Raw genomic sequence first — 16,643 nt, forward strand, 5'->3', positions numbered from 1 at the left:
CTTCTTTGGTTATCATGTAACATTGAGGGAATGTTTTATAAAGAACATCTTTAATGTGTTACCCCAACAACGTCCAAAACACATCCTTAGAATGTTGCAGGAAAAACGTTCCACCTTTGTTAACAAATCACATTAAAGGAACATTTTATAAAACACTTTCTGTCATCTCAGGCCTCAATAACATCCTGAAAACATTTTCAGAATGTTGTTTGGAGAATGTTCTTCATTTGTTATCATGTAACATTGAGGGAACGTTTAATAAAGAACATCTTTAATGTATTACCCCAACAACGTCCAAAACACATCCTTAGAATGTTGGAGGCAAAACGTTCCACCTTTGTTAACATATCACATTAAAGGAACATTTTATAAAACACTTTGTCATCTCAGGCCTCAATAACATCCTGAAAACATTTTCAGAATGTTGCTTGGAGAATGTTCTTAATTTGTTATCATGTAACATTAAAGGAACATTTTATAAAACACTTTGTCATCTCAGGCCTCAATAACATCCTGAAAACATTTTCAGAATGTTGCTTGGAGAATGTTCTTCATTTGTTATCATGTAACATTAAAGGAACATTTTATAAAACACTTTGTCATCTCAGGCCTCAATAACATCCTGAAAACATTTTCAGAATGTTGCTTTGAAAATGTTCTTCATTTGTTATCATGTAACATTGAGGGAACGTTTTATAAAGAACATCTTTAATGTGTTACCCAACAACGTCCAAAACACATCCTTAGAATGTTGCAGGCAAAACGTTCCACCTTTGTTAACATATCACATTAAAGGAACATTTTATAAAACACTTTCTGTCATCTCAGGCCTCAATAACATCCTGAAAACATTTTCAGAATGTTGTTTGGAGAATGTTCTTCATTTGTTATCATGTAACATTGAGGGAACGTTTAATAAAGAACATCTTTAATGTGTTACCCAACAACGTCCAAAACACATCCTTAGAATGTTGGAGGCAAAACGTTCCACCTTTGTTAACATATCACATTAAAGGAACATTTTATAAAACACTTTGTCATCTCAGGCCTCAATAACATCCTGAAAACATTTTCAGAATGTTGCTTGGAGAATGTTCTTAATTTGTTATCATGTAACATTAAAGGAACATTTTATAAAACACTTTGTCATCTCAGGCCTCAATAACATCCTGAAAACATTTTCAGAATGTTGCTTGGAGAATGTTCTTCATTTGTTATCATGTAACATTAAAGGAACATTTTATAAAACACTTTGTCATCTCAGGCCTCAATAACATCCTGAAAACATTTTCAGAATGTTGCTTTGAAAATGTTCTTCATTTGTTATCATGTAACATTGAGGGAACGTTTTATAAAGAACATCTTTAATGTGTTACCCAACAACGTCCAAAACACATCCTTAGAATGTTGCAGGCAAAACGTTCCACCTTTGTTAACATATCACATTAAAGGAACATTTTATAAAAAAACTTTCTGTCATCTCAGGCCTCAATAACATCCTCAAAACATCCTCTGAATGTTGCAGTTAAAACGTTATGTCTTAGTTAACCTTAAACCTTATAGGAACATTATTTGAAAAAATAAACATCCTAAAAAGGTTCTTTGAACATCAGATTAAAACGTTTCTTTAAAACCTTATTAGAACCTGTAGGTAATGTTAGTCAAAGTTGTGAGAACGTTCCCCGCTAGCTGGGACTGCCCTTCCAGTCAAGAATTTGAATTTGAATGGGATGGAGAGACGTGTGTGATTAAAAATGAGTGGCCAAACTAGGACTTAGTTTTTCAAAAGAGAAAATGCAGATATTACACTCAGAAAAGAAATGGTAGACATGTCAGTACTCTTAGTGCCAAGTTGTCTCAGACAATCTGCATTTCCTAATGTGGGACAGTTCTGTGCAAAATGTGGGACACTGAAAAGTCTATGTTAAAAAGCCTCAGTCACCTTAATTCATGTAATAAAAACATCTCAGGTCAGTAACACTGAAAGCTAAATGTGCAATACCATGTTCAGCTATGTTACTATTTATAATGTTATTGTTGTTACAACAGAAGATGTTTTTCTTTATATTGAAGTTAAATGCATCAATCTGTGACACTTTTATTTTGTAAGATAGCAAGGGGGGGCATATTGTGATAACCAGGCCTGTCATAAAATGCACCCCACCCAAAAAGATGTTTGTATTAATCCCACCCTCAAGCATTTTTTAGGGTATAGTTGTAGGACTAGTACCAATGAATGGAGCAAGTTTCATGAATGTGACACTTTTATTATGTAAGATAGCAAGGGGTGCATGGGGTGTCATATTATATGACAAATATGTAGAATTAAACAATACATTTTAAAGCACGTGTATACAGACAGGACGTAACAATAATAACGAAACAAAAAGATTAAAAAAAACAAAAACTGAAAAGGAAGTGACGAATGAATTTCGACACCACTACCATCAAATACGGAGCGAAAAGTTTAACCACAAGAATCAAGACTATATGAGCTACCACTAAACAACTCACAGTCTGAAAATTACCATTAATAAAAACCCTGAACATTTACTTTTTGTTTTAAACATCGTTTTAAGGTGTAAACGTGTCATTTAGGAACTGCGACAGCATAAATATGCGAACACAAACCTACAGACTGCTGGAGAAGAGATATCACAGGGGGGGGTTGGGACACACACATTCCGATGGCCAATTAGTTTTAAACAAAGAGTATACTCAACATAGGCCTACAGTAGGCATGGGGGGTGGGGGCTGGTGAACGGTATGGTCAATGTTTGTAAACACTGTGACATTTTGACTTTATTTGATCATTTCAGTTAAAAACTAACGTTCATATTTCTCTTTTTGAGAATGAGCAATATGAATATGTTAGTGGCTGACCCAGCCCCATGGTCTGTCACAGTAGTGCGGGAAAGAGAAGTGCACTGTTTTGCCTGGCTGGACCTGTAATTTACAGGAAAGGAGTGTGCGCTACTAAAGAGACGCGCTACCATGGAAACCAAACAATGGTGTAGCTGTATTGAAGTCCGAGTGGAAACAGTAGCATTTGGAGCGTTATGTTAGAATGAAACAGCCAGGTCGTGACTCACAAAAAAAAAGTGTTACTTCACTAACTGTCAGCTTGTCACTCAGAGTAACCTACAGTTAACTTAACTGCTGGAGAAGAAAGATCAGGGGGGGAGAGAGAGCTGTGGCTGATGGGCCATTAGGTGTGTAAACACACAGCTGAGAGCTGCCGTTTCAGACTGTTTAAAAAACGGTAACAACGGACTATTTTTCTTAGCAGATGCATGTCAATTTAAATCAATACATACAACTATTTTTTAAATCAATAAAAACATTTTCTAAATCCATAAAAGCATTTCAATTAATATTGGGAGTCATGTCGTTACTTTGTTGAGAATGTGGCCATGTAATAAGCGGGATAATTTGCAGCGACTTGGTCATTATGGGGAAAAATAACACCCAGGGATACGCGTCGGGATCCTGATCTGCCTGACAAGGCTCCATTAAAATATAAATATTTTTAGTGAATTACTGAGTTTAGGCACGTTAATAACGTTTTAATGAAGTTGAATACAGAATATTCATATTTGTCAGTGATTTCATGTCAATTCGGCGAACATAAACATAAAAGATCGTGGTGAAGATGATGATTAAATTAGGATTAAAAATCGAGAGCCAGCTGCATTTCCTCTCGTTCGTTTTTTTCGACTAAACAACATTATTTTGTTAAATAACAACATGGTGATGTTTTGTAAATGATTACATGTCTCTTATTTAGCACAGACTATGATCCTATCCGTGACATATGGATCTTAACAAAGATCCGCTATACAGTAGTACCAGACATACTGTACATCCAGCGTACTGTATCGAAGTTGATTTCACATGAGCTCCAGTGTGGAACCCCACTGCACCCCCTGGTGGATCAATGATCTATTGCAGCTGGCTTCACAATAATTAAATTTATTTATCACGGGGGCGGTCTCAAGTCAGACTGGAGGCAGTCTCTTGATCACGGGCAAATCACGGGCCGTTCACGGACCGTTCACGGGCCGACCACGACCCTCGCGTTTCAAACTGTCCTAAATTAGCTGCTACATCTGTATTTCTGTTCACAAAAATGTTCAAAAAGAGGTAACCACAAAGCGATATTTAACTGAAAATACTAGGGAAATGTTAGACCGACTGGAAAACTGGGTGGGACTTTCGGAAACAGTTCTAAATTGGTTTGAATCCTACTTAAAGGACAGATAAATATAAATAGGTAAATACACATCTGAGTTGACAAATATGACATGTGGGGTTCCTCAAGGCTCCATCTTGGGGCCTCTTCTCTTTAACATCTACATGCTACCACTGGCTCAGATAATGAAAAACTACAAAATAAGTTACCATAGCTATGCGGATGACACACACATTTACGTAACCATTTCACCAGGAGACTATGCTCCAATTCAAACACTGAGTAAGTGCATTGAACAAGTCAATGACTGGATGTGTCAGAACCTTCTCCAATGAAACAAAGATAAAACTGAGGTAATGGTTTTTGGAGCCAAGGCAGAACGTATAAAAGTTAGCGCTGAGCTTCAGTCTGCAATGTTCAAAACAACAGATAGAGCCAGAAATCTAGGTGTAGTCATGGACTCTGACCTGAGTTTCAACAGTCACATTAAAACAGTTACTAAATCAGCCTACTATCACCTAAAGAATATATCTAGGATTAAAAGACTAATGTCACAGCAGGATTTGGAAAAACTTGTCCATGCTTTTATCTTCAGTAGACTCGACTACTGTAATGGTGTCTTTACAGGTCTCACTAAAAAATCTATTAGAAAGCTGCAGCTAATTCAGAACGCCGCTGCTCGAGTCCTCACTAACACTAAGAAAGTGGATCACATCACTCCTGTTCTGAAGTCTTTACACTGGTTCCTCACTGACACTAAGAAAGTGGATCACATCACACCTGTTCTGAAGTCTTTACACTGGCTTCCTGTGTGTCGAAGAATAGATTTCAAAATACTGCTGCTGGTTCATAAAGCTTTGAATGGTTTAGGCCCAAAATACATTTCTGACCTCCCGCTAAATGATGAACCATCCAGATATCTCAGGTCTTCAGGGACTGGTCAGCTTTCTGTCCCCAGAGTCAGAACTAAACATGGAGAAGCAGCGTTCAGTTATTATGCTCCAAATATCTGGAACAAACTCCCAGAAACCTGCAGGTCCGCTGCAACTCTGACTACTTTTAAATCCAGGCTGAAGACTTTTATTTTTGCCGCTGCTTTTAATTGAACTTTTAATTATCTTTGCTTTTTAATGACTGATTTTAAATGCCATTTTCTTAATGACTTCCATTTTTGTAAAGCACTTTGTATTGCCTTGTGTTTAAAGGTGCTATATAAATAAACTTGCCTTGATCGGCCTGTAGGGAGGGACGGCCCTGGGTTCCTCGATTATCGCTCCTCGAGCTTGATTTAGTAATTTATGGTCCCATGTAGAGTAAAATAGATGACAAAGCATGGTATCAGGGCCTTGTGATTGGCTAAAATACATTATGATTAGCTGTCAATTGTTTTGTCCATTTTACTTGTTGTTTTACATTTCTAGTCCACTGGGTAATGGGTTACTTCACAGTGACTACATCCACTTCTTATAAATAGTATTTATTGTGTAATCAGTGTGGTTAATGAAAAGAGTCAGCTTCATTCAAACTAAAGCTGGGACATGTATGAAGTGATTCAATGTGAGTCAGGAGCTGAGTCAAATGCGTCAGAAAGAGTGTGTGATTGGGTGGGTCAGATATTGGATTCATTTTTTTTGTTCTAGTGAGCATATCAGACAGCATGACTAACCTTCCCATACAGCACACTGGCATTCCTTACATGAGTATCACTGCTGGAGTTTTCCACACCCCGCGATAGGGAGGACATTCTGCTGAAATATTACACTTTGGGTATTTGTAAAAAGTTTGAGTTTCAACAGACTCGCTCACTTATTTCTTGGAATCTGCCATCCTTAATGTAACATACCAGACTGCGGTGCTGATAAATCCCACAGGAGTAAACTCTGTGGAGTGGAACAGATCAGATTTCTGGAAATGTTGTTGTGTGCTGCCTCAAGGTCAGATCAGACACACATTTGGTTATTTGTAAATGCAACCTATTGACAAACAAAAAGTAAAATAATGAAAATAATGGTATGCCCAGTTGAAGGTCAGAATACATTTTATTGGTCTATTGAACTGCATAATATTTTGCACATCTATGCACCTTATTACCTGGTCACTTACTGTTTAGCTTATATAAAACATAAAATGCCTGTGGTGCATTGATCCATATCACAGAGGATAAGTCAGTGGCTGTCGGGGATGTTTTCATTTGTTTTGCAAAAAGTTCTAGAAAAATAGCTGTTGGCCTGACAGTGCCAGGGCTCTTCATCAAAAACAGCTGTCTGGGGCGGCAGCTTATTTACAACAACACTAAAAGTTCAGGAGAAAGTGCAGCTTTGGTTAAGGTTTGATACAAAAAGCCAATAATTAAGAATTCAGCTCGCCGATTCACTCCATATTACCACAAAGTTGAATAAAGTATGTGTTTGACTTAAGGACCAAATAATGCAAAAGGTTGGGTCAACCAATCGCTCAGTCATAGCCATGCTAGTATTGACAAATACTGTTTAACTGAGCTCTGTTAGTTACTGTAGTTAGCCTATGTTAAGAATCAAAGTGGCTGAAAACATTGGCTGAAATTAATTCTCGTATCCCAAAGGCTATCTGACCACATTTGAGCTTTTCATAACTAGTTGTGACTTCCTCAGCCTGGGACACGCCCACCTGCTCTGTGTTAATGCGTTCTTTCTGTTCCCACACTGTATCTTGTGCCAAAGAGCACTTTGACTGTGATTTGCAAAACATTTCTGACATACTGTTCAAGCATTGGTCTCACCTTGTTGTTGAAACACCACACTCTCAGTGTTCAAATACATGTGTTCCAAATGTTTGCCCGCCGGAAGGACTTTACGGTTTGCAATAAAACAGATTCCTCACTAATCTGAAGCAGCTGTGCCCTCAGTTTGCAGTACTGAAGATATGGCTGTGAGAATAAATATTCATATTAAGTCTTTTGACCTAAATAAGATAGGTTGAAGATGTTCCCCACTGCGTTCTCACTCGAATAGATACAGAGGGAGCAGCTTCGTAATGCAGGGCGAGGGTAGGGTCATATCCAGTTCTACACATTGCAGCACATGGCAGCTATGCTTTATGTGTGGAAAAATGTGAGAAACATCACAACTCAATTGTATTGTTGGAGATTTTGGCTGTAACTGTACCTACTTGGACTTTCACTTGCACACAGACGTTTATAATTATCCATATATATATATTCAAATTACTTACACTACCAGTCAAAAGTTTGGACACACTCTGTCAGCTTCATGAGGTCGTCACCTGGAATGGTTTTCAATTAACACGTGTGCCTTGTCAAGACTCAATTTGTGGAATGACTTTCCTTCTTAATGTGTTTGAGAGCATCAGTTGTGTTGTGCAGAGGTAGGGTTAGTGCACAGTGGAAAGCCCTATTTGACTGCTGTTGTAATCCATATTATGGCAAGAACCACTCAACTCAGTAAAGAGAAACGACCGTCCATCATCACTTTAAGAAATGAAGGTCAGTCGATCCGGAAAATGTCAAGAACTTTGAATTTATCCTCAAGTGCAGTCGCAAAAACCATCGAACAATGATTCTTAAATCATTGCTAATTAAATGCTGACTTAGATGTTTTACAGATGCATTTGATATGAACATCCTGCCAAAATAACTGTTTCCTTTTATGTTGATAAAAACATAATCTGGGCAAAGTCTTGTTTATAAAAATGATTTGTGTAAATTGTATATTAGTGTAAATATTAGACAGGGTTGAGTAATACTAACAGTGTCTCATTCTGTCTGTGTGTGTGTGTGTGTGTGTGTGTGTGTGTGTGTGTGTGTGTGTGTGTGTGTGTGTGTGTGTTTGTGTGTGTGTTTGTGTGTGTGGAGGTCACATGGTTTCTAATTGCTACCAGGTGGTCCTCGCCACTTTTCACAAGAAAACCAAAAATACCTTCAGCTTTAGCTCTGCTCTTTGCTACTTTTCTTCAGTCCCACATTCCCTGGCTGCTCTCCTATCCCGGGTATCTATCTTTGTAGATTAGATGCTGAACTTTAATGTGACCTCAAGTCTTTAAAAGCTTAATAAAACAATGTTTTAGGGGCGTTTGGCAGCAGAACAAACTTTATACAGCTAATGAAGTTGATATTGGAAATCTTTAAGTAAACAGTCACTTATAATGGAAGACAGCTAAAAAACAACGAGCTAAAAGAGGCTGAGCAGAAGTGCAGGATTCGTGATAATCCTTTGGGATCTTCACTATGAGAGACCCACAAAGTACAGTTCATCTATAGTGCAAAAGTCATATACTTTTATTTTGGACAAAATTGTAGAAGTGTGGCTTTGAGATTAGGCTTTGAAAGACAAACGCTGGACCTCGATGAAAACACTATGATTTATCATTACATTTATCTTTAGATCTGTATCTATTTATCTCTCACTTTATAAATAGTTTGAAATACAGCCACTTATAAACTTTACTTAAAGGTGGGGTAGGTAAGTTTGAGAAACCGGCTCGAGATACACTTGTTGTTATATTCCATGGAATGCTCTTAACATCCCGATAGCAATGAATATCTTAAGTGCTTTGACAAAAAATCCATAACAAAATGTCATCTGTGGAAGCTGTAGTACTGTAAAAAGCACGACCAATCATTTTAGCCGGCCCGGCTAAAATAACTGGATGGCCTACCTGCCTGTCAGCCTTCCATCTGTGCACAAACTTATCTCGTGCCCTCATTGGTCATGTGCGCGTTCGTGTGTGTTGGAGGAGGGGCTCTGTAAGGAAGTGGCAGATTTTCTCCGGTTGTGTATTTTCAAATCCTAGCGCACTCGAGCTGGTTTCTCCAAAATGACCTACCCCACCTTTAACATTGAATCTATGTAGTCTATGATCTCTGATGGTTTGTATATTTAGTGACCTTTTGTTTGACTGGATTTTTGTTTTCTGTTTATCGGCTGTAATCACGTCCAACTTGTGAAAAATGTGTAAATCACAAAGAGATGACATGTTTAAATAGATAAAGGGTATGCATCAGTTAATCATGGCAGTGGGGCAGTGTGCCCTGAATGGAATGCAGCCCTAATTACAGTAATGTCATTAGAGCGTTGTATTGCTCAGACCCACATGTTGTAAGAAATAACAAGAACAGCAAAATGCTGTGTATGACCACATGTACCAGTTAAAACTAGGATTAGATTTAAGGAAATGTTGATTCTTTATCATTTTCTGAGTCACAGTATTGCTGTGTGTTTAGAAAGAGAATACGTTCTGCTGATCTAAGTCATGAACTGCTGGACCACCTGGGACAATACTGCCAGTAACATGCGGCATAAAGCAGTCTCCACAGAAACAGTTAAATCCCCCCCCCCCCCCCCCCCCCCACAGAGACAGGATCCACTGTTTCAGTGGGTGTAACCACTGCAAAAAGCCCTCATGTTTCTGTGAGTTTACACGAGGGTCAGCTGCAGACGGACTTTGTTAAAGGGTTGTGTGTCGGCTCAAGGACATCCATGTTCAATCTGAACTGTGGTGAGAGGGAGGGTTCATACTGAGCACATTGTTGCAGAACCCTCCATCAGCAGGCAGGCATGTGGGAGGGATCAGCAGGCGGAGTGAAGCGGAACCCTGAACCGTCCCCCAGTGCACCCCCCCCCCCCTCACTCTCAGTTCTGTGGAGCTCCATAGTGAAGTCTCGTTCACAGCCTCCTCTCTGGGTTCAGATCTAACTGGGTCAAGCTCTGAGGAGGAAGGATTTTAGGTTGAGTTAACATGGCATCTCTGAGAACTGTGATCTGTCTGGGGGTCTGTCTGTACACCTGGACCCTCACTGCTGCAGGTAAGACAACAAGACAACAACAACAACAAGACAACAACAAAAAGACAATAACAACAACATAGATAGATAGATAGAGGGATAGATGAATAGATAGATAGATGAATAGATAGATAGATAGATAGATAGATAGATAGATAGATAGATAGATAGATAGATAGATAGATAGATAGATAGATAGATAGATAGATAGGTAGGTAAATAGATAGATATAGATAGATAGATAGATAGATAGATAGATAGATAGATAGATAGATAGATAGATAGATAGATGAATAGATAGATAGATAGATAGGTAGATAGATAGATAGATAGATATATAGATAGATAGGTAGGTAGGTAGATAGATAGATAGATAGATAGATAGATAGATAGATAGATAGATAGATAGATAGATAGATAGATAGATAGGTAGATAGATAGATAGATAGATAGATAGATAGATAGATAGATAGACAGACAGACAGACAGACAGCTAGGTAGGTAGGTAGGTAGGTAGGTAGGTAGGTAGGTAGGTAGGTAGGTAGGTAGGTAGGTAGGTAGGTAGGTAGGTAGGTAGGTAGGTAGGTAGGTAGGTAGGTAGATAGATAGATAGATAGATAGATAGATAGATAGATGTAGTTCAAAGTTTATGTAACTTGTCTCCAACATTCCCATGTGGTTATATCCAGTGGTGAGAGAAGTACTCAGATATTTTACTTAATATCCTAAAATACGCTTAAGGACCAAAAGTAAAAGTAGCCGATAGGAGAATCGCTCATTTCAGAATAATATACCAGAGGATTTTATTGTATTTATTTATGCATTAATGGGTACATTAATGTAATTTTGCACTGTGTAAATATGGGGATTATTTGAATGTGTCTGTACAATGAATGTAGTGGAGTAAAGAGTACAACAATAAATAAATGTAGTATAAAGTTGATGTTTCCTATCACATGCTTTTCTATTCAGCCGTTCTGTTGTGTTGGCATTGTGTGGAGATTAGACTTCTGGTGCCATGTTTACTGTAATTCTCCTGTTTTTAGTTTTTTTCATAGCTGCCCTTTTTAGAATAAAAAGATTGGCTGCCCCCCCATCATTTAAATAGTATGTTTGTCCAGATAAGCTGATATTTGACCTGTTGTGTTTAAATGTAACTTTAACTTGGTTGGTTATTGGCTAATGGTTACACAAGCCAAAAAACGTTATGACATCATAAAGTGGCCAAAATCTGATCAGCTCATTTTCAGACAGGTTTTTTCAAAAAGTGAGAGAATCTTTTTTCCTGAAACTTTCAGAATCTCTTTACACAGAGGGGACACATGTTGGTACCACTTTACAATAAGACTACCCTTATAAAGGGTTTACGAATAGTTTGTAATTCATTTATTAATTAGGTTGTGAACACTTTATAAATCATTAATAAGCTTTTATAAGACATGAGATAAACAGGGCAACTGTGACCGGTGGCTTGCCAAATAGTGAGCCCACATTTATCTGTACTGCTAAGTCTTATATTGGCTACTTAGCTTACTTCGTCTCCTTCATCAGCCAGCATCCTTGGTATCTGTTGTTCACCGAGTTGATTCTCGCCAAGTAACCAATATAAGGCTTACTCATCTTGCCAAATAGTGAGCCCACATTTATCTGTACTGCTAAGTCTTATATTGGCTACTTAGCTTACTTCGTGTTCTTCATCAGCCAGCATCCTTGGTATCTATTGTTCACCGAGTTGATTCTCGCCAAGTAGCCAATATAAGGCTTAGTCATCTTGCCAAATAGTGAGCCTGTGTTGATGTATGAAAACTATGTTAGAACTGGTTTATAAATGGTTCTTAATGATTAATAAAGTGTTTACAACCTAATTCATAACCTAATTATAAACCCTTTATGAATCCTTTATAAGGGTAGTCTTATTGTAAAGTGGTACCGATATGTTTATGTATAAAAGACATGAAAAAGTGGAATAGGTGACCTTTAAGGTGTATATTAACTAACCTGTTAAGCCCGGTAGCCCTAAACCTCTCTAAAAAGGTAAACTGTCACTTGTTTTGCATCAATCTTGATACAGGGTACTTATTATATGTTATAGTTTGGATTCCTAAAGCTTTTTGTCTACTATCCCATCATTCAAGGGTGGTTTTCACTATAAGTAATGTTTTTATTTGGACGGAAACTATAATTTAAAATGTTTTACTATGTTCAATCTGAATTTACTTTAAAATAAAAACATATGTATTGATTCTGACTCTTCTACATCCAACTCACAGGTGTATCATTGCTTTGAGAAAAAAGATTATTAATTTACCCCTTTTAGAAGTGAAGATATTTGTTCTGGGCATGTCATTTTCGAGCCTGATAGCTGAAAGGCCAAGGGCTTAACAGGCTAATCTAATGTTCCCGTCAAACTCTAGACCAAAATATATGGAGATACAACTGTTAATGTTGTTAATTTATGGCAGCTAGAGAAGTATTTTTAAGGTTGTGTTGGTCTCTTTTTTTACAAATATAGTTTATTTTCTTAATTATGAAGCTACTTTCCCACCATTTTATTTTATTTTATTCTTATTAAAAGTTCCCTATCTCCCTCCCCCAGATCATGTCAGGTGAAGGGTCAGAAAGTCAGCAGTTTGTGGGTTTTTTACTGGTCGCCCCTTAGATATCACATAGAAATATTTTATTTTATTAAAATGCTGATCAGCTTTGTGACAATCTGATGCTCTGATAGTCATACAACATGTTCATGTTTACTCCACTATTCTAAATGATCCAATGTTACAGCGTACTGTAGTTTAAATACAATAGATATTTATTTTTGTTGAAATACAAATGTTGGAAATGTTCAGTATGGTGATGATGTAAATATGTGTCATGATGTAACAAGAAGTTTGCACATTTTCCACTTAATTTATATCCTTAAATGTTCTGTGATTCACCTAATCATGACGCAGCACATTTTGTTTGGGACATGTGGTAATGATTATGCAACTAATAAACCAAACAGAGTGTTACACAACATTCTTAAGACGCTGCAAGAAATGAAGGCATGAGAACATGAATGGAATGTTACATGAGTGTTTGCTGTAGGAACTCAGAGAGGATGAACTGCATGTATATGACTGTTTTCATTTGGTTACATTCTCACTCTGGGCTCATATCCAGCTCTCAGTGGCAGAGTCTGACTTTAATTATAGTCTATTCACGAGGAAGGAGAGACTGGGGAGGAGGATTTCAAAGTATTCTCCAGCATATTCAGAGATCAGCAGGAAATAACGTTGTGTTGCATTTGTTCGTAGAAAACAACATGCCCAAAGCAGAGAATTTAAAATGGGTTTCTCTGGACTTTAAAACCATCCTCAATTGGACTACTGAAGAATCTGACTACAAATACACCGTCGCCGTCTCCAGGTAAGCACACACACACACACAATACAAAAATAATTGCAAGCAGATATTCGACAATTAGAACAACAATTGTACAATATATTTAAAAAAATTAAGTTTGTAAAAACACACGGTTGTGTATCGATATAGGATTCTAGGATTCAAGGCTTTTATTGTCATTTGTACGTAGCTACAGTTATGACAATGAAAATCTTAGGTCACAGGCTCCTCCAACAGTGCAACACAACAAAACAGATAAAATAATTAAAGTAAATAAAATAAAATATAATATAATAGAAACAGTGCAGAATAGTCTATATACAAGTAATTGGAATATTGATATATATATAAGTTGCAAACAGATTAATGTTATGGATGTTCTTTCAAAAGTGCAGGTGTTTAACAGTCTTATGGCCTGTGGGATGAAACTGTCCCTGAGTCTGGTGGTTTTAGTCCGGATGCTGCGGTACCAGAGACAGAACAGTTTGTGGCTGGGGTGATGGGGGTCTTTTGTAATCCTGAGGGCTTTCTTCCTGAGCCGCTGGGAGTAAAGATCCTCCATGGATGGCAGCTCCGTCCTGATGATGTGCCGTGTAGTTTTCACCACCCATAAGGAGGGGTCTGCGCTCCCACGGACGCAGTGAAATCATACATCTGTGGGGGTCGCTAATACATTACCAACAACCATTATTTTAATCACAAATAATGCATGTCTCAATGTAATGAGTATTATTTACGTTAACGAGGTAAATAGGCTAAAAGAAAAACATGTTTTCCAGAAGAACTACGCATCTCTTGAATGACAATATGCCTGCACTGCACCTCCAAGGTGCGCAATACATTATTGCGCAATCTATGCCTGTGAGCGTGCTGCGCGAGCCGAGATGATGTGTGTGTATGTAGTTGAACCTTTTCATATTTAAGTTTGTAGCAAGTAGAGGGCTGCTGCTGTGTGTGTGCGCGTGAGTGCGTGCGCACGCGTTAGTTTTAAAGACGCCCATAGAGCTCAGTTTATAACTCAAACCCTGGTTGAGGGCGGTGCAACTGCCGTACCAGGCGTGATGCAGCCAGTCAGGATGCTCTCCATGATGCACCTGTAGAAGGTCAGGATGCTCTCCATGATGCACCTGTAGAAGGTCAGGATGCTCTCTATGGTGCACCTGTAGAAGGTCAGGATGCTCTCCATGATGCACCTGTAGAAGGTCAGGATGCTCTCTATGGTGCACCTGTAGAAGGTCAGGATGCTCTCCATGATGCACAGAAGGTCAAGATCCTCTCCATGATGCACCTGTAGAAGGTCAGGATCCTCTCTATGGTGCTCCTGTAGAAGGTCAGGATACTCTCTATGGTGCTCCTGTAGAAGGTCAGGATACTCTCTATGGTGCACCTGTAGAAGGTCAGGATGCTCTCCATGATGCACAGAAGGTCAGGACCCTCTCTATGGTGCACCTGTAGAAGGTCAGGATGCTCTCTATGGTGCACCTGTAGAAGGTCAGGATACTCTCTATGGTGCACCTGTAGAAGGTCAGGATGCTCTCTATGGTGCACCTGTAGAAGGTCAGGATCCTCTCTATGGTGCACCTGTAGAAGGTCAGGATCCTCTCTATGGTGCACCTGTAGAAGTTGCAGAGTATCCTGGAGTCAATTTTGAACCTCCTCAGCCTGCAGAGGAAGAAGAGCCGCTGTCGAGCTGTTTTGTTGATGGTGTTTGTGTGAAGAGTCCATGTCACGTCCTCAGTGATGAGTCCATGTCAGGTCCTCAGTGATGAGTCCATGTCAGGTCCTCAGTGATGTGGACACTGAGGAACCTGAAGCTGCTGACTCTCTCCACCGTAGTCCCATTGATGGCGATGGGGGTGTGTCCCTCTCTCTGATGCTTCATGTAGTCCACAATCAGCTCTTTGGTTTTGCTGACGTTGAGATGGAGGTTGTTATCCTGGCACCAAGATGTCAGGTTTTCGACCTCCTCTCTGTACGCCGTCTCGTCGCCGTCGGTGATCTAGCCGATGACGTTCCTGTCGTCAGCAAACTTCACGATGGTGTTGGAGCTGTGTGTGGCCACGCAGTCGTGTGTGAACAGGGAGTAGAGGAGAGGGCTGAGCACGCAGCCTTGAGGGGCTCCGGTGTTGAGGATCAGGGTGGAGGATGTGATGTTTCCCACCCGCACTGCCTGGGGTCTGCCCGTCAGGAAGTTCAGGATCCAATCACAGAGGGCACTGTTGAGCCCGAGGTCTCTGAGCTTGATGACCAGCTTGGAGGGCACAATGGTGTTGAAAGCTGAACTGTAGTCAATGAACAGCATTCTCACATATGTGTTCCTCTGGTCCAGGTGTGAGAGGGCAGTGTGGATGGTGAGGGCTATGGCGTCGTCTGTTGACCTGTTTGCTCTGTAGGCAAACTGCAGGGGGTCCAGAGAGTCAGCGAGGGAGGAGGTGATGAGTGTTTTGACTAACCGCTCAAAGCACTTCATGATGATGGAGGTGAGTGCTACTGGGCGGTAGTCGTTAAGGCTGGTGGTTTTTGACTTTTTGGGGACAGGAACGATAGTGGAGTGTTTGAAGCATGTGGGGACTACAGACTGTAGCAGGGACCTGTTGAAGATGTCTGTGAACACCTCTGCCAGCTGAACTGCACACACCCTGAGAACACGGCCAGGGATGCCATCAGGTCCAGGAGCCTTGTGTGGGTTAACCCTTTTAAAGGATTTGCACACATCTGCCCTGTTTAAAACAAAAGGGCAGGGCTCCTGGGCTTCATGTGCGTCCAAAGCCTGCCTGGTCTCGAACCGTGCATAAAAAGCGGTCAGCTCATCTGGGAGAGATGCGCACGCAGACAGTCCCGCAGCACCCCCCGCTGCTCCTTTGTAATCTGTCATTGTTCTTAGGGGCCCTTTACACGAGAACGAAACAGCTTGTATCTGCATAGTTTCTCTTGCATATAGCCATATTATTTACACAAGGCCGTAACAAACGGACCCCACAAACGATAACGGGTCCCAAGGTGGATAGATTTGCAAACGGAACTCTCTGGGGGGTCAAACGGCTCCGTGTAATCGCCTCTATACGAATATTTCCTGAAAAAATAACGATAGCCCCACCTCTCCCCGCCTCTGCTGCTCACTGCTGTAGCATGGCCAGTAGCTACTGTCAGTAGCTACTGCTACTGACCATGCTACAGATGTTAGTACAACATCTACAGCTCGACCATGCTACAGATGTTAGTGCAAAATCTACAGCTCCTCTACCACAACCATCAGCAACAAGTGGACATGGAGAATTACATGAACTA

The 16,643-nt window shown here is 39.7% G+C and overlaps 1 protein-coding gene across 1 annotated transcript in view; it reads left to right on the forward strand.

Annotated features, from left to right (window-relative positions):
• Nucleotides 1–9,841: 9,841 nt before the first annotated feature.
• LOC117473156 (tissue factor-like) overlaps nt 9,842–16,643 on the forward strand; it is a 29,110-nt gene continuing 22,308 nt past the window's right edge. The window contains exons 1-2 of the mRNA XM_034118659.1: nt 9,842–9,992; nt 13,268–13,379. Of these exons, the coding sequence (XP_033974550.1) occupies nt 9,926–9,992; nt 13,268–13,379 (179 nt within the window). The 5' untranslated portion in view covers nt 9,842–9,925. The remainder of the gene's footprint in view (nt 9,993–13,267; nt 13,380–16,643) is intronic.

The sequence above is a fragment of the Trematomus bernacchii genome, unplaced genomic scaffold, assembly GCF_902827165.1.
Source record: "Trematomus bernacchii unplaced genomic scaffold, fTreBer1.1, whole genome shotgun sequence".
Classification (NCBI taxonomy): domain Eukaryota; kingdom Metazoa; phylum Chordata; class Actinopteri; order Perciformes; family Nototheniidae; genus Trematomus; species Trematomus bernacchii.